The sequence below is a fragment of the Physeter macrocephalus genome, unplaced genomic scaffold (genome assembly GCF_002837175.3).
Source record: "Physeter macrocephalus isolate SW-GA unplaced genomic scaffold, ASM283717v5 random_62, whole genome shotgun sequence".
In the NCBI taxonomy this organism is placed as follows: domain Eukaryota; kingdom Metazoa; phylum Chordata; class Mammalia; order Artiodactyla; family Physeteridae; genus Physeter; species Physeter macrocephalus.
In genome coordinates, this window is record NW_021145348.1 from 100,169 (window position 1) to 124,668 (window position 24,500).

The 24,500-nt window shown below is 53.2% G+C and overlaps 2 protein-coding genes and 3 non-coding genes across 24 annotated transcripts in view; 1 reads left to right on the forward strand and 4 right to left on the reverse strand.

Moving 5' to 3' along the window:
* Positions 1–23,482, reverse strand: part of METTL23 (methyltransferase 23, arginine) — a 115,470-nt gene extending 91,988 nt beyond the window's left edge. For 14 of the 18 annotated variants that reach the window (XR_008616520.1, XR_008616517.1, XR_003678161.1 and 11 more), the window contains exons 1-5: positions 23,368–23,482; positions 22,452–22,583; positions 21,927–22,025; positions 20,326–20,434; positions 20,125–20,200 (exon numbers count right to left, since the gene is read on the reverse strand). The gene's annotated coding sequence lies outside the window, so the exon portion shown is untranslated. Of the gene's footprint in view, positions 1–17,367; positions 17,447–17,830; positions 17,943–20,124; positions 20,201–20,325; positions 20,435–21,926; positions 22,026–22,451; positions 22,584–23,367 lie in introns of those variants that run through there. The other 4 variants (XR_003678169.2, XR_003678167.2, XR_003678170.2 and 1 more) reach the window with 4 other exon arrangements.
* Positions 1,382–17,942, forward strand: ST6GALNAC2 (ST6 N-acetylgalactosaminide alpha-2,6-sialyltransferase 2). Of its 3 annotated transcripts, none has more exons than XM_007099830.4 (9): positions 1,382–1,742; positions 5,389–5,449; positions 8,444–8,618; positions 9,262–9,430; positions 9,873–10,011; positions 11,547–11,650; positions 13,432–13,515; positions 14,831–14,930; positions 16,121–17,942. In XM_007099830.4, exons 1-9 carry the CDS (start codon positions 1,618–1,620, stop codon positions 16,286–16,288), a joined length of 1,125 nt encoding a protein of 374 aa, XP_007099892.2. In that variant the 5' UTR covers positions 1,382–1,617; the 3' UTR covers positions 16,289–17,942. The 3 variants fall into 3 exon arrangements, with proteins under 3 accessions (XP_007099892.2, XP_028339532.1, XP_023986043.1); XM_028483731.2 differs by having other exon boundaries at positions 1,395–1,742; positions 13,315–13,515; XM_024130275.3 differs by lacking the exon at positions 13,432–13,515 and having other exon boundaries at positions 1,406–1,742.
* Positions 20,010–20,082, reverse strand: LOC112066628 (small nucleolar RNA R38). The gene has a single exon (XR_002892772.1). It is a non-coding gene; the product is annotated as a small nucleolar RNA R38 (small nucleolar RNA).
* On the reverse strand, positions 20,545–20,628 carry LOC112066627 (small nucleolar RNA R38). The gene has a single exon (XR_002892771.1). It is a non-coding gene; the product is annotated as a small nucleolar RNA R38 (small nucleolar RNA).
* Positions 22,110–22,187, reverse strand: LOC112066629 (small nucleolar RNA R38). The gene has a single exon (XR_002892773.1). It is a non-coding gene; the product is annotated as a small nucleolar RNA R38 (small nucleolar RNA).
* Positions 23,483–24,500: the final 1,018 nt, after the last annotated feature.

A 24,500-nucleotide genomic window follows, 5' to 3' on the forward strand; every position in this document is an offset into this window, starting at 1 on the left:
CGTGCAACCTCTACAAGTGGTTGTGCTTTTGTGTACTTTACTGTACAGTGCTGTATAGAGTACAGTAGTACAGTATCTTTATTTCAAACCCAGGATGTCCGGAAGCAAGTGTAAAAGCAGCGGTGATGTAGCTGGTACTACTGTACTTTTCAAGGTACTGTACTGTAAGATTAAAAATGTTTTATTTTTTGTGCTTGTTTTTTATGTATTATTTGTGTGAAAAGTATTATAAACCTATTACAGTACGGTACTATATAGCTGATTGGGTTAGTTGGGTACCTAGGCTAACTTTTGGATTTACAAAACAAACTGGACTTAGAACACACTCTCCGAACAGAACTTGTTTGTATGTAGGTGACTCGTTCGTATGTATGCAATAGTTTAGAATAGATTCCCCTTCTTCATGAAGTAGGTGAGGCTGTCACGAGAGAGAGGGATAGGTTTGCAACTGGGGGGCTTAGAGAGATGTCTGATGTTTTATCAACCACTGAAGAAACGGGAGAAGGTGCTGATCAAGGGATAAGTAACATGGACAGGGATTTTGGCGATCGAAAACCATAAAGATTAAAGGAAAAGACTTGAAACCATCAATTCTAAGTAGTGTCCATCAGCAGGGTGGCAAAGTGCATTTTTTTAAATTGTGAGAACTGAGCCTGAAGGACCCATTCCTGCCCACGAGCAGAGGCTCCAGGAAGCTTTCTGGGAAGCTCTGCAATCGGACAGATACCTGTTGCTGCACCCAGACCTGCTCCCATACATGAAGAACAGGGGAGAGCAGAAAGCCCGTGGAAAGGGACAAGGTCCCTGTCATTGCAGGTTCTGATAGTTGGGGGGGGAGAGGGGGGAGTCTGGGGTATTTCACAGGTTTCTGAGGCCAGGACGTGGCCCACTGGAGAATACACTGTGTCACCTACTGTTCACTCCCTGGAAGGGCTCTGCTTCCAGAGCACGAGTGCCCGAGCTTCCCCAGCCCTTCCTGCTGACACCGGATCCCCAGCTACACCCTTCAGGTGTCTCTGGACTGCTGAGATCTCCAGGTTGGCCTCGGTTTGTAACAGGAACACAGTGCGATTGAGGGCCCCCGCCAGTCACCAAATGAGGGGGATGCAGCCTCAGCTCCCCCACCCATCCCATCCCGGCAGGCCCCTACCTCACCCCTCCAGCTCCACCCAGGGTCTGGGCTGTCAGGGTTTGCTCCTCCAACCTCGCCGCCCCTCCCATGGGCCTCGGGCATCGGGAAGCCGCGAGCCGGGGCCCCCGAGGGCGCAGTGCGCAGCCCACGCGGCAGGTGGCGGCGTCTCCCCGCGCGCGCGCCCGCCCTTGAAGGTACCGTGAAGCGCCCTGCCCAACCGCGGCTCGCGGTGTCCCCGGGCTGGGCGCCGGCGGGGCGAGGGCAGTTCCCGGCGCCGGCGCTACATTCTCCCCTCCAGGACCCGTCGCGCAGGCCCCGAGGGTGCGGCAGCGTCCGGAGGCTCGGCGCGGGCAGAAGGGGGAGAGGCGGGGCGGGGAGGGCCACGGGGGCCGGGCGGCCGACTCCGGGAGTCCGGCCCGGCCCACCCGGGCCTCTCCCCTCCGCCCGGGACTGCGGCCGACGGGACGCCCGCGGGCCGGGGCTGCATGGGGCTCCCGCGCGGCCCGCTCTTCTGGCTGCTGCTCCTGTTCGCGGTTGTCTGCTCGGGGATCCTCGTCGCCCTGTACTCCTCGGCGGTGGAGTCGTACCCAGGGCCCCTGACCGGAGCCAGGTAGGGGCTGACGCGCGGGACCTGTCCGGAGGGCGCAGGGGACGCGCAGGGCTGGGCCGCCCTCTGGGGTGGCTTGCCGCGGGCACTCGGGCTGCGGCCCTTTGTCCCCAGAGCCTCCACCTCGGCGTTAAACTCGTGCTGCCGGGGCCCCACAGCCTCTGCCGGGGTCCGAGAGGAGCTTCGCCCCTTGCGCACCGGCGATCCGCTCCCGGCAGCCTTATGCTTACTTCCCTCCGGCCCTGAGTAGAAACCCTTTCTATTGTCCAGATTTGGCTAGGACACCTGGATCTTTTAAAAACAGTCCCATTTTTGCCACCCATTGTCCCTCGCTAACGTCACGTTTTTTTTCAGGCTCTCCTTGGGGCAGGGATCCAAGTCTCCCGGTTCCAACTTGGCCGGGCTCCTCAGCCGGGCTGCGGCGGGTCGCCTCTCCCTCTAGCTGTGGTCCCCGCCCTCCCTGCGCCTGGCTCCCTTAACTCCCGGCTCTCTGCTCCGTTTCTTATTTTGATAAGCACCGTCTGGGCGCAGTCGGGCGCGATCGCCGAACAGGGGCCCATCCTGGGCTCCATCCAAGCTCCCCTCCCTGAGCCTCCTCCTGCGCTCCACTCCCTTTCGCCGACCCTGGGCACCTTTCTTTCCTTTGTGCCCCAGGAGGAGAAATCTGAGAGCCTGCCTTTGGTAGGTGATGGTTCCAGTTACTGAAGCCTCAAAAGGATTTAGCTTTACTTCTGGAAGGTGGGCCGAGCTGTGCCCAGAGTCTGGATTTCTGAGGCCTCCGGGGCCTGGCTTTCCCTTCCCAGCGCTTTCCCAGCGGCACAGTCCTTACTAAACCTTGCTCCAGGCATAAGGGAATGAAATCAAAATTAGTGTCTGCTCTCAGGAAACAAGGTCAGAGGGCACCCAAAGCTGCAAAACAATATGAAACACCCTTGCCACTGATTATGAGTCCAGTCCCTTTAGAACAAAAGGTGCTCTAAGCAGGCAATACCTGAAGTTACTTCATCTCCCTGGAGTCAGAAATTGCATAAGGAGAAGGACTGAGAATATTGAGGGTATTAAGAAAGGGGATTGCGGCTTCCCTGGTGGCGCAGTGGTTGAGAATCTGCCTGCCAATGCAGGGGACACGGGTTCGAGCCCTGGTCTGGGAAGATCCCACGTGCCGCGGAGCAACTGGGCCCGTGAGCCACAATTACTGAGCCTGCGAGTCTGGAGCCTGTGCTCCACAACAAGAGGCCGCGATAGTGAGAGGCCCGTGCACCGCGATGAAGGGTGGCTCCCGCTTGCCACAACTAGAGAAAGCCCTCGCACAGAAACGAAGACCCAACACAGCCATGAATTAATTAATTAATTAATTAATTAAAATTGCAACCAAAAAAAAAACCACAAAATGTATGCAATATTTAAAAAAAAAAAGGGGGGGGGGATCCTTGTCAGTTTTATGTAAGGATGTTTTGAAACACACTTGAACATCTGTTGAAAGTAACTAATACCACTCTAAATATGAGGTTTGCTGAACATCCATTACACCTCAACAAAGCTTTTTTAAAAGATCTTTCATCTTTTAAAAATCTAGTACAACCCAAGAACCTGTCCATATCCTTGTTATTTTGGTGATGTCTGTGCTGTAACTAAACCCCAGGGGCCAGGTCCAGACTCAGTCTCGGTAGGAGGTGGATAAGCAGGGTGGCAGGTGGGATGGAAATCTGGGCGGGGACAGCAGGCTGTGCGACCTCCCCAACTGGGGACCAAAAACGGACCTACCTGGCTGGCTACAGTGGAGAGTCCAGGGAAGCAAGGCCCTGGGACCTGGCCTACCACACCCGAGACGAGACGGGGCTCTCCTTGCAGGTTAGAGAGTGGAATCGGTTCAGGAATTTACTCACAGAAGAATCTGAATCAGTAGAGTTCCTGGGCTTGGGATTTCTAGACTTGTTTTTTTCTGGAGGAGGGGGTGAGGATAGCTCCAGGACGCCAGTTACCTGCCAGTTACCATCTACTGTCAACATTATTTTGTAAAAGAAAAGGCTATTTTAGGGCGAAGAATTCCTAAGAATATGATCTAAGTTGAGTAAATTTAGTTTTATGAAAAACTGCACAACATCGACCTCCTTCCTCCTCGGGCTGTTTAAACTTTCCATAGGGGTGCGGGTGAACTGGGCTGGCCCCTTCGACACTCCTTCCCAGCTCCCAGGCGGGTGCGTAAATGCCCATGGATTCCAGAGTGGGAGGGGCTGGGGGAAGTCTGTGAGCATAAGGGGTGCTCTGGAGAGAGGAGCAGGCCTCTCTGAGGCTGGGGCAATTCAGAGCAGCAAAACTGAACTCCCCCCCATCCCCGCCCCACAACTCTGTCCCTTCTGTCTCTATTCCACCAATTCAGCAGTTCCTCCATCAGGTTCCAAGCCTGGCTGCCTGTTAGAATCACCGGGTAGGGAGGGGTGAGTGGGGGAGTGGGAGTCGTATCACCAGAGGCCCAGAGCAGTCAGATCAGAATTCAGGGGTGGGGCACCGGTGCTTTTCAAAAGCTCCCTAGGATTCTCGAAGGCCACCTAGGCTGAGCACCACAGTCCCAGTTCCTCAAAGAGGAACTACAGGATTATGTGGGTGGCCCTCTGGGGCAAAAGGGACAGGTGGGGGAAGGGATCACCCTGCTTTTCCTGGCCTGCTCCTCCATGGTCTTTCACAAACCTGAAGGCAGGCTTTTTATGTAAGATAACATAGATTCTGTGTTTGCACCTCCCAACAATTCAGGCAAGCCTTTATTGGGGCCCCTGCTGCAATAGGGGGAAGTGAAAACAACAGGTTCCCTTGCCTGCTCCCTGGCGGGGCGGGGGGAGCTGGTTCCTTATACTGGGTGACAGTAGGAATGGGTCCAGGGGTTGGGCCAGAGGGGACGCTTAGGTGGTCTGCCCACCCCCTTGGTGGTCCCTGTGCAGGGTACATGTGCAGTATCCTGCTTTTGCTGAGTTTCTGGTCTTTTTGTATCTTGTTGTTCATAATTTGCCCCAGTTGCACACGCACCCAGCTATTTTTAGTCCCTTATAGTTGCTTTGCATTCTGTGGCTCGAGGGGTCGTTTGTCCACGTGCAAGCACTGCAGCAAAGGCCCCCAGGTCCCAGCCTGTCTCAATGTGATTATCTTCACACCTGTATGATTACCCCAGCTGAACAGACACAGAGACTGAGGTTCTGAGTTCAGTAGCTTCCAGAGATCCTGGGATACAAATCCACGGAGTCAGGCTTCAGACCCATGCCCTTCACCAGGTGAAGGGGGCCCAAGGCACCTGGCATCTAACACCTGTTTCTGGGGCCTTTTGGCAGGGAGACCCCTCAGATGGTCACAATCCCAGGGGGCTGGCAATCTTTCCTATTTATATTTATATTTTCATCTCTTAACCACCACCTCACTGTTCCTATACACTCCACATTTCAGCCGCTTGCCAAGGGGCTTCTTTATTTCTTGGTTTCTGGGTAGAACATAATAATAAGACAGTATTTTGTGTGCCCAAAGAGAGACGGATGGGCAAGAATCAGAGCACAGAAAAAACAATCAGACCCTGATGGACTGTCAGCCCCCAGAGCTAACAGAGCCAGACAGCAGGTTCCAGGGGCAGGTGAGACCCCTGCTTTACTTCTGCCTTCTCCCCCAGGAACATCACATCGTCTCGAGCTTTCTTTGGACCCAAGGCATCGAATTCTAGGACGAGAAAGGTACTGGGGCCAGCTACCCTGTGGCGGTTTCTCACATTCTCAAGTTAGCATTGGCGGGGGGGGTGTGGAAAGGGGAAAGAAAAGCACGAATGAGAACATTCTCGTGAGCCTGCTGGGCGGGAGCACTCTGGAACCACCCCCCCCACCCCCCTCCCCGGCCATTCCCCCAAAGGAAGCACAGAACTGAGCGGCCAGCCAGTCAGGGCTCCTCACACCTGACCACTGGGGTTCCCTGCACCCCAACAGCAGAGAAGGGTGACTCCATATTTACTCCTCGGGGTGTAGCCAGCTGAAAAGTTCTGGGAAGTCTTTATTTGTCTTTAAAAGTCCTGTGACTTTTACATTCTACTCCTCAAAATGTCTTTTTACTGTAAAAGTCACATTTAAACTGCTCACCATGAAGTAAACGCCAAGCCCTGGGAAGACGTTTGAGAACTTCCGGGCCCTGCTCTATAACAGATCACGCTGACTGTGGCCTGAAAGGCCGTCTCAAGCATTTTACGTGAGTTCTCTCACTTAAGCCTCATTGCAAGCCTGTGAGGCAGTTTTACAGATGAGTAAAATGAGGCGCAGAAAGGCCAGGGTCACTCATGGAGAAGAGGTGGCACAGGGGCTCGAGCTTCTCATTCGACCCCAGAGCCTGGCTCTGAACCACTGAGCAACACGGCCTCACCCCCTCTGCGTGCTGCGGTTGGGAGGGGGTGATGACTGTGTAATTCTGGCTTGATTCGGGTTTAAGGGTTGTTTTTAATGCCCCAGAGACTGGAAATTGTTAACTGAAGCCTCAGGGAGCAAGACTTTACCCCATGCAAGGCGTAGTGACTGCTGAGCGGTCAGAGACAGAGTAGGCAGCCCTGGGCAGGTGATGGGGACCCCTTCCTGATAACAGAGGCCGGGTGGACACTTGGCCAGCAGGCTGAAGAGAGGCCTCAAGGGTCTCTTATAAGCGCTTGGTCAAGTCACCTTTACTTTTCCTAAAGTCCTTTTCACCTTGAGCTGCTTGGTGCTAATTGACATATTTCCCCACCTCGTTTAAAAAAAAGGATTTGAGGTGGCTTTCGGACACATAAGACGTGGCAAAAAAAAAAAAAAAAAAAAAAAAAAGAATAAAATGAAGAAGCAGGTAAAGGAAAAATAAAGGGAGGAAAATTAGACAACGTCAGATAAGTGCATGAAAAATATGCCACAGGGTGTAAGAGATGGGCTATATATCCGGCTCTTAGCTTCCTACGGCCACAGCAAAGAAGGAAAGTTTGCCACCCTGTCCATGAGGTAAAAAGCAAGCCAGCCGCCCAAGGAAAGTGCAGCCTTTCCAGATACAGAGACCTGAAGATTTTTCTCTTGGAGCCTCGTAAAGAAGGCCCTGGAAAACATCCCTATGATAAACTGAATAGTAGTGAAATTGGTGCTGTCAGTTCGGCTTAATGCTTGCTTTGAAAACATGAATTTGTTCTTCATAAAGATTGCTATATTTAGTAAACAATATGAGCATAATCCAAATTCCGTGTGTGTTTATCAGTGATTTTGTCAGCAAGAACACTGGTAAATGCGGAAAACCACACTCAACCAAAGGGAGAGCCGTGTAGGAATACACAAAAGGCACACACACGCACACTTCAGATAGCCATCCGCTTCATCGCATATAACAGGCTTTCCACCACTTCACGAAAACTCCCAAGCTGCCACCCTTCCGACACCCACATCCCCAAGCAAATGTCAAGTCTTTTCCAAGGTCAAGTGCCATATTTTTAGTAGTACTTATATATATTTCTTAACCAGCGAATGTATGTAAAACTGCTTCTATCTTACCTACGTTCCTCCTTATTTTATGCATCACTGATCAAGTTTTTGAGTGTTGCGCTGCTAATCCCTTTTCCCAAAAGCCCTGTGGTTTTGGTTGCACAATCCTGCATAATGGATTTTAGGCACTCATGTGTCACATGATAGCAGAAATGACTGTACGGCTCTTCCCTGCATTGTCCTTTGATCAAACCAACGGCTTAACAAAGAGCCCCCTTCAGTGGGAAGAACAGCTCCACCCAAGCCGAGGCTGTTCAGGATTCTGACACGGGGGCTGCAGGCAGACTGAGCTGAGGCCTTTTTGGTGCACTGCCCGCCTTCAAGGTTGCTGTGTGCAGAGGCCTTGGAGGGCTTTCTATGGCAGCTGGAACAAATTACCACAAACTGGGTGGCTTAAAACAAGAGAAATGGATTCTCTCACAGTTCTAGAGGGCAGATGTCTGAAATCAAGGTGTCAGCAGGGCCAGCCTCCCTCTGAAGGCTCTAGGGAAGAATCCCTCCTGGCCTCTTCCAGCATCTGGAGGCTCCAGGTGTTTCTTGGCTTGTAGCTGCATCACTCAATCTCTGCCCCCAACAGCACATGCCTTCTTATGAGGATACCAGTTACTGAATTTAGGGCCCACCTTAATATAGTATGACCTCATCTTACTAATTACATCTGCAAAGACCCTATTTCCAAATAAGGTCACATTCTGAGGTTCTGGGCAGACATGAATTGGGGGAGGGGACACTCTTCAATTCAGTATAGGCACCGACTGGCAGAAACACGTCATAAATCTTCCCAGCAGCCTGTTCCACGTGAATCCCACGGCAAGGACTGCTAGAGCTAGGATTTGGATCCAGGCTGACGGATTCCTAAGCCCAGGCTGGACCTCCTCCTCCACCACAGGGCAGGCAGGTCTTACCCCTTTGTGGGAAAATGCCTCAAAGTTCCCCCCCAAGTGTGAGGTGAAGTTGTAGGAGGCCAGAGCCGTCAGGCCCCAGAGATGTGGCATCCAGGAGAAGGGCTGGGCAGGGTAAATCCAGAAAGCTCTCTCACCCCCACTGGGCTGCTGCCCTACAGGCCACCTGGGCCTGCAGACCTGGGGGTTGCCCAAGGCTAGAGGGAGAAGGGTGGCGCTTCCCTCTCAGCCCTCTGGTGGCTCCTACCCACCCCAACCCCCAGAAACAGCCCTCTTCTCTTCTCACCCACAGAACCTGCCCTGTCGACACCCACTTTATCTCGCCATTCGACGGCACCCTCACTTCCGGGATCTGTTTGATCTCTCCATTCCAGTGCTGCTGTCAGGGAACCTCTTCACCCAGGAGCTCTGGGACAGCCTGAGCCGGCACAAAGCCCCCTATGGCTGGCAGGGGCTCTCCGGCCAAGGTAACCTGCAGCCCTCTGGCCTCAACTAGTCCATTGCTCCTGCTTTTGGCCTTGGTGCAGAATGGGCCTCTCCTCCCTCACAGCACCAAGATGTGGACCCCCTGCCTCTTCCTCCCAGGCGGGCCTCAGGGCTCGACACCCGTGCTGTGCGACTCCTGACTGCCCCCACCCCATCTCCACAAGCACCACAGGGTCCAGAAGAGGGGCCTGGCTGCCCCTGCAAGCGGCTCTCACTACCCTGGGGCTTCCCTGGGGTGAAAGATGCCAGTGCCCAAAGGGGGCCGAGGACAGCGGCTGTGGGGCCTCAAACAGCCTGCGGATGGTTGCTGCTGTGGGAAACCGCCCAGAGCCCCCCTCCATGTTAAATCTGCCCCCCACCCCACCATGCCTCCGATTATTTTCTTTGGGAATACACACGGTCCTGGGAGGACTAGTATCTGCGTTCTTGAGATGACTGAGGGCACAGCCAAGCCCCCTGCCCCACCACCCTCTTCCCACTGGCATTTCATTGTCCTCCACCTTCTGTGCCTCTGGAGAGGGGCTGGTGTCAGGCCTCGGGCAGGTGGGGAGCCAGGAAGTCTTGGGAAGGCCCCAATGACCCATGTGACCCCTCGTGGTGCCCCACCCTGTCCCACACCCACAGCCATCGCCTCCACCCTGAGCCTCCTGAATGGCTCTGAGAGCACCAGGCTGTTTGCCGTCTCCAGGGAGCTGCTTCCAGGCTGCATCCGGTGTGCCGTGGTGGGCAACGGAGGCATTCTGAATGGTTCCCGCCAGGGTCAGAACATCGATGCCCATGACTACGTGTTCAGGTATGTGGGGCAGGGGCCAGGGAGGAAGCAGGAGAGGAGCTGGGTGGAGAGCTGGTCCCCAGCCAGCCCCCGGGAGAGCATCACAGGTGAGGGCACGGGCCAAGGCAGCAGTGGCCTCAGGCAGCTCAGCAGTTGTAACGGGCAGACAGGCATGGACAAAGGCATTATGGAAACAGGCCCTGAAGATGAGTGAGGGTGTGGTCGGCTAAGGGGACCCAGGAGGAAGGAGCTGCCAGGGTCACCTCTGGCCACTTCACAAGGCATCCCTTCAGGTCCCGAGCTGTGGGGATGGGGCTAGTGACCGGGCACTGGGGCTGCTGTGGGCAGAGGGGCTGGCAGAACCCTGGGGAGGAACAGGGACAGGTGAGGCCCTCTGGGGATGGAAGTAAACACGCAGCATCGTGTAGCCACAAGCAGGCTGATGGGCCTCTGTCTGGACCAGACTCAATGGTGCTGTGATCAAAGGCTTTGAGAATGACGTGGGCACCAAGACCTCCTTCTACGGTTTCACTGTAAACACGATGAAGAACTCCCTCATCTCCTACTCAAACCTGGGCTTCACCTCTGTGCCGCAGGGACAGGTGAGGCCCCTGATGGGCACACCGTTGTCACTGACAGTCGGTGCCATTGTTTCCCAACCCGCGTCTGAGGGGTGGGCCACAGGGTTCCCAAGCCCCAGCCCAGCGCATAGAGAGGCTGTGCCAGGGTCTTGGGCCCACGCAATGGAGCCACTGAAGGGGCGGATCTGGGTAGGGGCGCCCTGTGGTTTCAGTTGGCTCAAGACAACTCTGGGGTGGAACACAAATGGGTAACATTGACTGAAAGCTTATGGAGTGCCAGGCACTTACAGAGGCCAAGCCAGCCGTCTCTTACTGGTGAGGAGACTAAGGCTCAGGGCCCCTTCAGTCAGTAAAGATGCGGTGGGGCTGGATTCAAATCCAGACCCCCACCCCCACCCAGAGCTCAGGCTACACACAGTGGGAGGGTATTTACTGAGTGCCTCCCCCACTTCCCAGCACCGCATACAGGCATCACAGCAGCCCCTTTCCAGAGGGCAGTGTGTCCAAGGCCACCAGCCAGCCAGAATCATCCAAATCCAGGCCCCTCTGACCGCAGTGCTAGGGTTGTTTCCATTTCTCACGCTGCCCACTAGAAGAATGATGTGTGCCCTCCTGAGGGCTCACAGCAGACCGTGCAGGAAGCTGAAGTTCAGCTGAGCAATTGAGGAAAACATGCCCAGAGCCCCAGCTTCGGAGCAGGAGAACTGGAATCTGAGTCTGTCTGCCGCTTCCAGGTTCTTTCAACCACAGCTAGTTGCTGTAACACAGTGCTTCCCTTCTAGAGCAGGCTGGTTATCGCTTGCAGTGGGGAGCTCTCAGGATAAGGGTTCTGGGATGCTTAATAGGACTGGTTTGAGTCTCTAGACGCTTCCTCCTCTGACCAGGCAATTCAGGGGTGTCCTAGCCACAGTGTCTGTGCACCAAGGCCTCTTTCAGCTCGTGACAGAACAAAATGGGACAGCTCCATTTCTGGTGTAGCCACAGAACCTGTAGGCATTATCTATAACTGCATGACAAACTACCCCCAAACCTAGTAGTTTCAAACAACAAACACTGATTATCTCACAGTTTTCATGGGTCAGGAATTCAGGAGCAGCTCGGCGGGGTCTCCTCAGGGTCTCCCAGCGGTCGCAGTCAGGATTGGCAGGGGCTGCGGTCCTCAGGCCTGCCTCTGGCCGGAGCTGAGATGGCTCCCTCACAGCCCTTGCTCCCCCCAGAGTGAGCGATCCCAGAGAGCAAGGAAGCTCCAGTGCCTTTTATGACCCACTTTCCAAGGTCACATACCCTTCCTTACTTCCACTTTTTTCTACGCATTAGAAAAATTTTGTTCATTAGTCACCAAGTCCAGCCCACGCTCAAGGGGATGGCAATTAAGCATCGCTTGTTGAAGGGAAGAGGATCAAAGGATTTGAGTACTGAAACCACCAGGGTACCTGAAAGTGGGAATTCCAGGCATGAAAGGGAAATGCTCCCGTCAGGGCAGATAGACTGGGTGGAGAGCAGTCCACTCTCAGCAGGATTTTGACGCAGTCTCGTTCCCACTGCCACTCCGACAGGACCTGCGCTATATCTTCATCCCCTCAGACATCCGCGACTACATGATGCTGCGATCGGCCATTCTAGGGGTGCCTGTTCCTGAGGGCCCCGACAAAGGGGACAGGTGAGCAACCAAGCAGGGGGCAGGGCATGGTAATGCTCCCAGGGTCCACTGTCGGATGGGAAAGGTGGGTGAAGGAGACAAGAAAATCCCCAAGAATTCAACAGAGCATTAGAAGACTGAGCTCTTTTTTCCTACCCCCAGGAAAGCCTAGGTAACGCTGCTGGTCCCCAGGGACCCTCCTGACAAGGTGGGCTGTAGGTTCAAGGGGCTCCTTTCTGGGCAGGCAGGCCTGGCCCCTCAGCTTCAGGCTGCTGTCCCCACAAACAACCCAGCCACCCAGCCAGTGGCAGCCGCAGGACCTGTCCACAGCTGGCTCTGCTGTCCTGTTTGAGCACATTGTGTCTGGAAACCAAGAGTGGGGGGCCAGTATCCATTCCATTCCTCTTGGCCGGCACCCTCCCAAGACTGCCCATGAAATGGGAGAGCAGGTGACGTGGGTCCAGTGTCCGGCGAAGTGGGAACAAAGGGCCCTCTGTCTTTTCTCCCCCACCTTCCTGGGCAGCAGGCCTGTGTCCAGCTCTCTTGAACCATGTCCTGGCCTCATCTAAACCTCCTCCCTGTGGTGCTGAGACAATTTCTTGTCCCTGAGTCAGGTCCTTAGAAATCTGCGCCACGCCCCCGCCGTGACAATGACCAGCCTCCCATCTCGGTGGCCCCAGGACATCTCACCCACCATGAAAGAGCAGCTTCTGAGGCCTCCTTGGGGGTTAAGCCCTCAGAGGCCAGGCCGGCTCCACCAGCCCTGCCCCGTGCCCCACCCCCCTCGGGATTACCCAACAATCCCCTGCAAGAGCTCACAATGCTGCAGCTGGTCATGAGGGTGGGCTTTGTGACGCGGGGCGGGACTGGCTCTTGGGGGGGGCTGGCTCAAAGACACCGGACAGACATAAGCCTCCCCAACATCAATGAGCTCCCCCTCCCATACCCCTAATCCGTCCCCTACCCAGTCCCCCTCCCAGTCCCGATCTGACCACACCTACCAGCAGCCCTACGCCAGCGCAGGTGGCTCTGCCCCTCCCCCGTCCCCCACCCGGGGTTCTTCCTCCCGTCCCCCCTCTCACCCTGCCACCCCAAATGCCTCACAGCCCTCTTCCCGGGCTTCCTCCCTGACCCCTAGCCCTCATGTCCAGCCTCGAGGGTCCGCCCCAAACGTCACTCCACCCACCTCCAAATCTCCCTCCCAATCTGGCTTAAAATCTCTCTCTCGAAACTCTTCCCAAACCCCCGCCGTGCCGGGCGCCCAGTCCCCGTCCCACAGCCCTGCACCCTCGGCCTCCTACATCGGGCCCATTCGGAGCATCCCGCCCTACATCGCCCCCTATGTGCCCCACTTCCTGAAGGAGCCCCCCTTCTTCCAGCCTCCTACCTCACCACTTCCCCAAAACCAGTGCTTCCCCTGCTCCTTCCCCTGCCCTTCCCAGAACCGAGAGCGCGCCCCCCCTGAGTCTCTCTACTTCCCTCTCCTCCCACCCCCTCCCCACCACCCGGTCAGCTGCTCCTACCCGGTCAGCTGCTCCTACCCGACTCCTCCCGCTCTGTTCACACCCCCCTCCTCTCTCACGTACACCCCGCCCTCGGAAGTCCTGGTGGGCGGGAAGCCGCACGTGGTCCCCACGGTGCTGCCTGCCACCTTCTACACCCCCTTCTCCCGCTACTACGCCCAGCCCCGCTCCTACCGGTCCACACACCGCCACGGTCCCGGCGCCTTTCCCCTCTCCTCACTCCCCAACGGGCCGTACGACGGCACCGGCCGCTCTGTCCACTTCTATCGTGGGTCCTAGGCCTCAGACCTATTTTGGACCAGAAGCCTCCGCCAGCAAATTCAAGCTACTCCATCCAGACTTCATCAGCTACCTGACAGAGAGGTAGGTGGGGGTAGGGGTGGTGCTGGGAAGAACCGCTTCCCCCCGCCTCACCCCCGGCTCCACACCCGCCAGCAGCACCGGCTTTCTCCCCGCAAGGATGAAACCCACAGGGGGGCCATGTACGAGGACGCCCCAAGCACTTAACACTGCTTCACTTACTACTTTGAATATTATACCTTGATGGAGGTGGTGTTCTATCAGTCAAGGGAGATGGGAAATGGAGAGGGAACTCATCAGGTTTCCTTACTAGGAATGTTCAGAAAGGCTTAGGTCAGGCATGGGGGGACCACAGACGTGGGGCTGTATTGGGACTGGTAGAAGCCGAGTTGTCGTCACGTTCAGGCCTGAACACAGCTCAAACACAGGAGACCATGGGGAGGAGCCTGGGGAACACCTGCCTGCAGATCTCAAACCCCACCCCCCCTCCTACCAGTGGTTCTCAGCAGGAGGCAGGTCAACTGTCCTGGTCTGGAGACACTTTTGGTTGTCACTAGGAGAGCGTGAGTGCCACTAGCGGGCAGGAGCCAGGGCGGCTGCTGCTCACCCTACAATGCACAGGACAGCCCTGCAACAAAGAACTATCTGGCCCTAAGTAACAGGAGTGCCGCAGCTGAGAAACCCTACTACAGCCCAGAGGCTAGCGTCCTAAGACACAGAGCAGGCCGGGGGGGCAGGTGGGTCTGGGAGGCAAACTGAAGACCACTCAACAGAGGAAGATCAGGCTGAGAGGCTAGGCGATGGCCTGGCAAGGCCTGGGTGAGAATCCAGGGCTGAGGTCAAGCCCTGTGGTCACCATACTGTGGCCTCAATTTTGGACTGTTCTGGGTGTCTCTGAACGTGTGTACGTGCGCACACACATGCATCACCTCGCCAGTGCCTCCAGTCACAGGACCTGGGTGCTCTGTCTTCATACGTGGCTCCTGCTTGGCCAAAGTCTCAAGGTAGAAGCTTAGGTCTCCGGCTAAATAACTAGGCCACCTATGCCCTAGACACTGTGGTGCAGGAGGGTGCTGCAGAGAGGAAAGGTGAGTTAGACCGGATTCAGGCTTCTAGAGAGTGGGGGGAAGGGGAAGGCTCTCACCTGCAGTCCTTTGGGAGGACCTGTTCCTCTTTCTCACCCCGTTACCTAGGGCGTTATTTCAACCAAAGATTTTTGTGTATAGTTCATTTGGTCTTTTCCCAAATAGGGGATGGGTTGGGGTAGAAGGGCCGGAAATTTCTGCAGTTTTCCAACCAAATTGGTGTAATGGCACAACCATCAAGCTACTGTGCAAGACCAATAGTCCTGAGTTTTGATGGCTCTTTTTGATTCCAGGTTTCTGAAATCCAAGTGGATTAACACAAAATTCAGAGACCTATACATGCCTAGTACTGGAGCCCTCATGTTGCTGACAGCACTGCATACCTGTGACCAGGTAAGAGGCCTTCTCTCTCAGGAGCCCACAGCAACAGAGTAGGTGTGAATGGAACCTACTTCGATCCATGTACCCCCTACTTGAGGCCTGCTAGCCCAGATCTGGGGCTCCGGGCCTCTGTCCTGTGGGGGAGGGTGCCCCAGCCGCAGGAGTGATCTTGGTCTCGGGAACGGGATGGAAGAAGTGGTCTTCAGGGTCCCTTATAGGACAGTCCCCTGTGCCAGCCTTGCCTTCCCAACCACAGCCACCTTCCCCTGGGCTGGCTTCTTTCACCCCCTCTGCCAACTGCTCTTGTGAAAGAAAAATCTTCTCAACAAAAGTGGGCAGACATCTTTTTGTGAGGATATTCCAGAACTGAGGTGGGCAGCCTTCCACACGAGGAATCTCTGAAATCACTGTATGAGACATTCTCGATGGGGTGGTGCCCACGTGACGTGCGCAGAGACAGAGGTTGAGAAGCAGTTTTCAAGAAAAGGTAGTGACCCACACTGAAGCCAGCACAAGAACTGAGGCCAAGCACCACTGGACTCTGGTCACCTTTACCCTGTGTTGTTTTTTTTTTTTTTTGCGGTACGCGGGCCTCTCACTGTCGTGGCCTCTCCCGTCGCGGAGCACAGGCTCCGGACGCGCAGGCTCAGCGGCCGTGGCTCACGGGCCCACCCGCTCCGCGGCACGTGGGATCTTCCCGGATCGGGGCACGAACCCATGTCCCCTGCATCGGCAGGCGGACTCTCAACCACTGCGCCACCAGGGAAGCCCCACCTTGTCCCTATTTTAAACAGGAGTCTCTTGTCTGCTGTCACCATTAGAATAGGAGGCAAGGGGCTTTTTGCCTCTATCTTGAGCACAGTGATGATCACAGCTTTGGTGTCACAGACCTGAGTTCAAAATCCAGCCCAGTTACTTACTAGCTTGTGACGGGGAACACACGTTTGGTTACCTTTCTGAGCCTGTTTCCCCATTTGTAAAATGGGGACAGTATCTACCTAAGATTGTTGTAAGGCTGAGTGAGAAAATGTGCAGAAAGAGCACAGTTCGGGGTATTAAAGTGTGGGGGAGAACTGTTTACCCTCACCTTCACACAACACAAGGCAGCTAAGGAAGGGGGGGGACATGGCTTTCTAAATTCACATCACTTTACACATAGTGGAAGTGCAATAAATGCTAACTCAGCGACTGTCCTTGTCCAGGTTAGTGCCTACGGATTCATCACAAGCAACTACCAGAAATTTTCTGACCACTATTTCGAACGAATAAAGAAGCCACTGATATTCTACGTGAACCATGATCTGTCCCTGGAAGCCACCCTGTGGAAGGACCTGCACAAGGCTGGCATCCTTTGGCTGTACCAGCGCTGACCCTGAAGCACCCAAGACCTTTGTGTTTTTGCAGAGCTGAGGCCCTTGCCCCTCAAGTGGCCAAAGCTGCCTTCTGGTCTTTTCAGCCTGAGAGGGGCTCCAACTGTCCTTGACCCTCCACCCCCTTCTTCCCTACAGAGGACACCGAGTGGATGTGTGACTGTCAATGAAGCCTATTCTTCGTGGGACACCCCACCCTGTCCTCAGCTCATCCAGGACGACTCTCCTCTGGTCTGAGGCAGACATCCCAACCCCGGCCAAGAAAAACCGGACTGCTCTCTGCTGGATTTGTCTTTAAAACTAAGATAACACTCTCAAGGTGAGACTGACCCTCACCAGCGTGAGGCAGGCATCCTTCACAACTGAGCATTCCCAAGACAGTAGTGGCACGGAGTGACTAGGAGGTCAGTGGAGCGGCTCAGGGTTTCTCAGTTAACAAAGATCAAGCAGCAATAGAAGCAAACGCACGCTTCTCAGCCCAAACCCTCCCACTAGCATGTCCAGCTTTACACAAACTCCAAAGCAGTTCAACTCAAGGACATGTTGGAACAGCCTTTCTGAGAACAGGACCGACTCACTTCTGCTCCCTGATAAGGTGGGAGCACAAAAGGCAGAATGTGATGTGAAACGAGATAATTGCATAAATGGTGGATAGATAACCATTGTGTCTGTGTGTATTGGGGTAAGTAGTATATCATGCAGGGTGTTTAGCACAAACATTTCAGAATTCAAGAACCACGGGAAGGTTCTGGCATTTGATGGGAGTCAACCACGCAGAAGGCTGCTAGCCTCTGATTAAAGTCCCATTGGAGATGTATTACCACCTTGTCACCAAAAGGACATTACTGGGTAACGAACCCTCGTTATCGGACACTAAACATCATGGCTTCAATAATTTGACTTGATACAGGCAGTTTTATTTTAGATTACATGGGCTTCTATTAGAAGTGTACACCAACTGAGTTATCACCATACTACCCCTTAAGCAAACCCTGGGATTTACTGTCCTGATGTCTAGTCTGATGTTGCTACACCCTACCCCACAAGGCAGTGGAGGGGGCGGGGGGATGTCTCCACAGGTCCGGTAGGCAAGAGCCTCCCTGCCCAAAACCTGGCCCTTGGGTCTGTGGTTTTGAAGGGACGATCCTATCAGCACACCTAACAAGAAGGATCAAAATGCTACTTTAGAAACTGAGACATGTGATTAAGTGAATGGACACTTAGGCTTTAATGACTAACGCAGCTACTTGAGAAACCACAGCTTCCCGACACCTGGACCCATTTTTATCCATACTTTATTTTTCCCTATTCCCATCACATCTGTTGTTACCAAAACCTGTCAACCGGTTAGAGGGGCATAAGATCAATTTAGTGGGAAACTTAAAAACACCAAAACATCTGATTGCATCCTGTTACCCACAACTGTTCTTCTCTGAAACTTTCACTTATAAAAGAATATGCTGAGTCACAGAATAAAACATTGCTTTTAGGGCGTCCCTGGTGGCGCAGTGGTTGAGAGTCCGCCCTCCTATGCAGGGCACACGGGTTCGTGCGCCGGTCCGGGAAGATCCCACATGCCGCGGAGCGGCTAGGCTCGTGAGCCATGGCTGCTGAGCCTGCGCGTCCGGAGCCTGTGCTCCGCAATGGGAGAGGCCTGCGTACCGAAAAAAATAAAAAATAAAAAAAATTTTTAAAAAGAAATAAATAAAAAATAAAACATTGCTTTTACATGGGTCTCAATCTGAAATCCACAAATGCTAGTAAGTCAGTTTTAAAATTTTTTAATTTGTTTCAAAGTTAAACCCAAGACACAGTGGCTTCATAGGAAATCCACTGAGAAATGTTTTTCTAGGCTGAACACCTCCTTCCCTTTAGTCTCCCCCAACAGAGCATGCACATGTTAATTACTTTCATTTTATAATCACTGCTGTCCCACCACTATACCAAGATCACCTGAACTGTGTGTGTAGTATTCTGAATGTTCTCAGTTATACCCTAATTTCACTAACTGCAAAAGATTTTCTGGGATACCCTGTCACTTGAATTCTTTGGCTACTTTTGAAGATGAAGTCCAAAGAACTCTTAAATGATTCTCCTTTGGTGGGGGGAGGGTGGTATTTTATAGGCATTGGCAACTAGCACCTGGGGCTGTGCTGATCCCATCTGGCATCACTGGGAGACAAGCTATAAAACCAAAGAATCATCTGATGCAGCAGCCAACTAAGAGACTCAAAACCAAGGTTAAATTTAAAGAAAAAACTAATTTAGAGAAAAACTAGTAATCCTAGAGGAACTCATTCTAAGCAATCAATCATTACGCGCGCGTGCGTGCGTGCATGTGTGTGGAAGGCACTACCAGATTCAGTGCAGCCTGGTGAGTCCCAGATGACTCTCCTTTTCGGGCAGACTGTGATCTGAGGGAGCAGAATCTGGCAAGTGTCCAGTACTAGTAAAGAGCAGCCATGAAGTACTGGCGACATTTATATTCAACCCCCCTCTGGAGACAAACCTACAGGTCCCGGAATTCCCTGGCAGTCCAGTGGTTAGGACTCATCACTCTCACTGCCAAGGGCCAGGGTTCAATCCCTGGTTGAGGAACTAAGATCCCACAAGCTGTGCGGGCCTGGTGAGTCCCAGATGACTCTCCTTTTCGGGAGACTGTGATCTGAGGGAGCAGAATCTGGCAAGTGTCCAGTACTAGTAAAGAGCAGCCATGAAGTGCTGGCGACATTTATATTCAACCCCCCTCTGGAGACAAACCTACAGGTCCCGGAATTCCCTGGCAGTCCAGTGGTTAGGACTCATCACTCTCACTGCCAAGGGCCAGGGTTCAATCCCTGGTTGAGGAACTAAGATCCCACAAGCTGTGCGGCGCAGCTTAAAAAAAACAAAAACAGAAACAAACCTACAGGTTCACTTGGTCACTTGGGTCCCACAGAGCAGCCAAGTCCACTCAGAAGCAGACTATAACCCAGCAGGCAGACTTTCCCACTTGCTAACACGTCCTTTCACTTTGTTTTACTTCCAGCTATAAGCTGCTTGGACTGGCTTTCACGCTCTTTAAATCTCGCTCCAAATATAGCTTCCTTGGTGACTGAACAAATGTGACCTTACGTATAAAGAGCTGCACACACCTCCCAACTTCAACAGAAAAGAAAGGCAATCTGTGTCCAGTTCAACCCTGGCATTTAAATGGGAACAAAGCCCAGCTCCACTTTGCTACTCTCTTGCTCACATGCCAGCCATGCCATTCAGACAGAGCTGAGCTAACGCCAGGAGAGCTCCCTGGTGTTAACAAAGCACCTGGAAACCAAATCGCTCTGCTAGTGCCACTGTACCCCGTCTTTCCTGAATGTCAGGATACGGTGCAAGGGCAAGAGGTCAGATAGTCCTGAAGTGTTCTCACTGCCACAGCTGGCATACATCTGCCATTCCCGTCTGTTTCAAACAGCGCATTCATTTTCTTGAAATATGTAACAAGCACTCTTTCATTCCACAGTAAGAGTATAAACCAAATCTGGGCCACTTGCCCATTTCTGCCACCTCTTACAGCCTGTGCCCTCAGAGCCATTAATCAAGGGGCCTAAAGTGTGACAGGGCAGCCACACCACTGGTTTTCAAACTGCAGAGGGATGATGCATTAGGACTGGGGTCTTGGCAGGGTATGCACTTCGATCCCTTACAGAGCCTGAACTTCTTTTAAGAGCACAGGGCCAACCCCTTAAGCCTCAGAACAGATTGTTTTCCCTCAGTTGAGATTTTCAGACAGGGATAACTAACCATCATAGGCTTGTGGGGCTTCTTTGGGACATGTAAGATGGAAAGAGAAAGCTTACAAACAACAGGAGAAGAATCATCATTTCACTTGCTTCAGGCAAAGCAGTTCAAATCTGTCTCACTCACTGCAGACACCTAGCGAAGAAAACAAACCTATGTCAAAGTCTCCCTGCCACTCAGCACAACTCCAAGGCCGGGACAGGGGAAGCAAAAAGAACACTCCACCCAAGCCTGTTCCAAAGATCTTCTCTATTACACACACGAGAGAAATTCCGCCTCGGGTCCAGGGCAGCTGAAACGGCACTGCTGCTAGTTAGTGTCTTGTTCTGGAGCATCCTTTTCGGCCTCAAACTGAGGCTGAGACTGTACCTGGTGAGGAGAAATTGCAAAGGAAAACCTATTCAAGAAGATATACACAATCTCTCTCAGGTAGCTCACTTTTACATCAGGCATTAAAAAAACAAAGCAAACTTGGGAAACTGAGTCTCAGATATACAAATTCCACACAGAAAGGCCTTTCTCTGCCTTCAGACAGGGATAACTTCACATCATCATGGACTCAGCTCCCACCCCTCAGCCAGCCCGCAGCACTGTGCCTAGCTGTACCCAGCATCCCAGACCCGACACGCTGACAGTTCCTGTCCTTTTAAGGCCAGGGTCTCCCTTAGCACAAAGTGTCTAGCAGCCAAGTATGGTATATATATTCCAGCGTCTTTCTGGTGTCAGTAAAATGCCTGAGACAGTGCGGATTACTCCTTTCAGCCAGACCACTGAAGGCCAGCTGCACAAAGGGTACCTGACGCCAAGAGGAATCGACATCAAACAAGGTCATTTCTCCTTCACTCACCTCTGTGTGCAAAACAATGCTGCAGAGCAACCATGTGGCCTTCAGCGCTTCGAGACAGGGATTATAGATCTGCCCTGAGAGCTACTTAAAAACAGCCAGTACTATAATCTTGCTGTCATAAAAATCCCTGAGCTAAAAGTAGATCAGATCATCTAACTGTTCCTCTGTACCCGCTCTTAAACCAGAGCCATCTCATCATGGCCGGAGGTGGGGTCCAGAAACATGTATACTACTTCGAACCTCTGTAGGTGCACAGCCAGGTTTGAGAAGCACCATTCCTGTTTTTACAAACTGAAGAAATAAGGCTCTGGTGCAGTCACCTGGTAACAGGCTGAAGACTGGAGTCTAGATCTCTCAAGCTAGTCTAACACGGGATTTCAACCCACCGACGCTTTGGGTGGGTAGCTCTTTGTCGTGGGGGCTATCTTGTGCACTGCAGGGTACTTCGGGGCACCCACTGCGTCCCAGCGCACCCCGACCCCTAGTTGAGAATCACTGGCCTACCTCAGTAACTAGTTGTCCAACTATACCTCAATAAAGCTTAATAGTTTCTTTTGGAATAAGCTGTGGTAATTTTGTTACAATCTGGTTGACACACACCTCTTTACAACTGACAACATTAAATCAGTGACATTTTCTAAATTTAAAAAAATTAAAAAAGCTTAATAGTAATAATACGCCCCCGCAGCTCCCCAAATCAACTAGCTATATTTTTATGGTTCTTAAAAAAACAAAACAACAACAACAAAAAACCTAGCCATGTAACTATGGGTGCGTGAACTCACTGTCTCGGTTTACTTACTCAGTAGCAACTCAGGGAAAATATCTACCTCATGTAGGGTTGTAACAAACACTGTGAGGCTGCTTGGCAAGGGGTCTAGCAAAGAGTTCCATACCACTTCTCTTATCCGGCCACTAATAATCCTGGAAGACCCACACATCTCGGAATCTAACAGACCAATACTTAAAGGGATCATAACCTATGCAATGCTGTGAAAGAGCTAAAAATCTTACCATTTTTAGGAATTTCATCACGAAGGTCCTTACGCTCAATATCTTCGGATGATGGTTTTCATGTGACTTTTTCCCAAGTCCACAGCCAACATCTTTAATCTAAAAGAGAAATATGGATAACACACTTCATTCTAACAGAAACAAGCATAAGATATTGATTCTTAAGAATGGTGTTTAAAAAAGTTGAGCCTAAGCAAGTCAGAACTCCTCACAAAAGATGTCCCTTCAGACAGCGATAACTTTAAATCAACCTCAGCTCAACCAGTAACACACATTTCTAAATCCCAGCCAACCACACCTCATTTTCCAAGTCTTCCTTGGTGAACCCTGTATGCAGTGGCATCCACTTTGATTTCAGTGACACCTAGTGGCCCTGACTACACTGGCTCAGACCATCCTCGATTCTGGATCCTAGGCAGGACCCTAACCGGCCCTCTGTGTCAACCCGGATTCACAGGGCTGAACTTCAGAATTCAGAACAGAGTGTGAGGGGGCGGTACGTGGTAGGCCTTCACACCACCTCACCTCTGTCACTTCTGGTGCACACCCAGGTCTTGCGTGCATCCATTCTTACTCATTTAAGGGTTCCATTCGCTAGTTTTAAGCTTCAACGTGCACGTCGGCTTCTCACCGTCTCTGCAGATGCCAAACAAAGGCCTGTGGGAAACGAAAACATGAGCATGTTAAGGGTCGTTGTAAAACTACGGCCTACGGCTTTCCAAACAAAGTCTAGCATCCCACTGGTTACCATCTGTGGCGTTACATAAAAACTGACTGGGGGGGCCTTCCCTGGTAGCGCAGTGTGGTTGAGTCCGCCTGCCGATGCAGGGGACGCGGGTTCGTGCCCCGGTCCGGGGGGATCCCGCATGCCGCGGAGCGACTGGGCCCGTGAGCCGTGGCCGCTGAGCCTGCGCGTCCGGAGCCTGTGCTCCGCAACGGGAGAGGCCGCAACAGTGAGAGGCCCGCGTACCGCAAAAAAAAAAAAAAAAAAAAAGAAAACACTGGGGCCGTCCTCAAGGCACTCGAGGAGGAAGCGAAGTATTCAGCCGTTAACACCCCTGAAGTGAACTGAGAACCGTCCCTGTCAGCCTGCCCCGTGTAAAGACCTGGGGACCTGCAAGGCCGCTGGGGCTGCGAGCTCAGCGCATGGGTGTCTGCGAGGCCGGGGAGGGGGGCGCGAGGGTTGCGCAATACGGAAGGGCCGCTCTCCCCCAGGAGGGCCGCTCCGACGCCAAGGTGGGCTTGGGCTCTCCCCCCTCAGTAATGAAAACTCGCGCCCTTTGGAAAGCGTTTTCCCAGTTACCTCAGCTAATCCACCCAACCACCCTACCTGGGGAGAGACCAGGCTTAAGCGTCACCATTTCTCCTTCGAGGAGGGGGCGGCCAAGTGTCCTAGCGCCGTGTCAAGAAAGACCCCGTCTTCCCACCTCCGCAGCCTTACCGCCGCCAAAGGTCCGAGGTTGCTGGCCTAGCTCGGACCAGCCTGAGGCCGCCATGACTCCCAACCACGAGACCTGCCCCGAAGAGAGAGAGCAAGGCCGCGCCTGCGCGCAGGTCTTCGCGGCAGGAAGAGAGAGCAGGGCCGCGCCTGCGCGCAAGTCATCGCGGCAGTCTCGCCGGAACTCTCGCGCTGTTGAGAAAAGGCTGATGGGAAATGTAGTGCAAACAGCCGCCGCTGCGGGGCAGCCGTGTCCGCAGCGCGGCTCTGGACCCGGGATTAGATGGTGGCCGCCGCCAGGGACAGTAGAGAGCCCGGGGTGGGAGGCCTGCTCTGTATAGAACCACGGCCGTTAGAAAACGAAGATGGACTGTCGTCGCTTCGGCCACAAAGTCATTTATCTATTGAGTGAACAGGGTGTCCCTGGCCGAGACTGGGTGGGCGGTGGAGGTCGCAGAAAACCCGAGGGGACTTCACGAGAGGAACCGTCGAGGGAACTGAGGCCCTGCCGGATTTCGTTCTTAATTGCTCTGCTGATTTTATTTGGGGCGGGGCGAGTTCTTCTTGGGTGGTTGGCTGCGTTAGCGAAGAGGAGGGAGATTCCCGGGGAATTGTTCGACGTCCCGCTCAGTTGCTCTTAGTTGGGGCGAGAGCGGTGGGGCACGGGCGCGGCCGGTAGAGGGCGCCCGAGAGCGACGGGCTGGGCCGGGCTCTAAATTACCCTGAACCCGGGGGCTTATCCCCGCGCCGCAGGTCCCGCAGCCCCGCCGGGGTGTGGCTTTAATTCCGACAAGGAAAAATAATACAATTACGAAAAGAACTGAGAATAGTGTAATACCCTCTGCTACTCCTGAGTGTTGATTTTCAGGTAATCACCCCGGCTTCATTTTTGCAATAACATAAGGGCAAAACAACAACTAGAGTCAGAGTCAGAATTTACACCTATTTGGAAATTGGTTTAAACTTGCAAGACCACGAAGCCTTTTCTGCATTACCTTCTCCCCATGCTCATCAGCCCTTCAGCAATGACCTCAGTCACATTTAGTCTGGATTAAATTGTTCTGTATATGGTAATACAGTGTGGGTACTTATTTTCAAGTTACCACATTTGTTAATGTTTGCCTCCCTCAACTGGA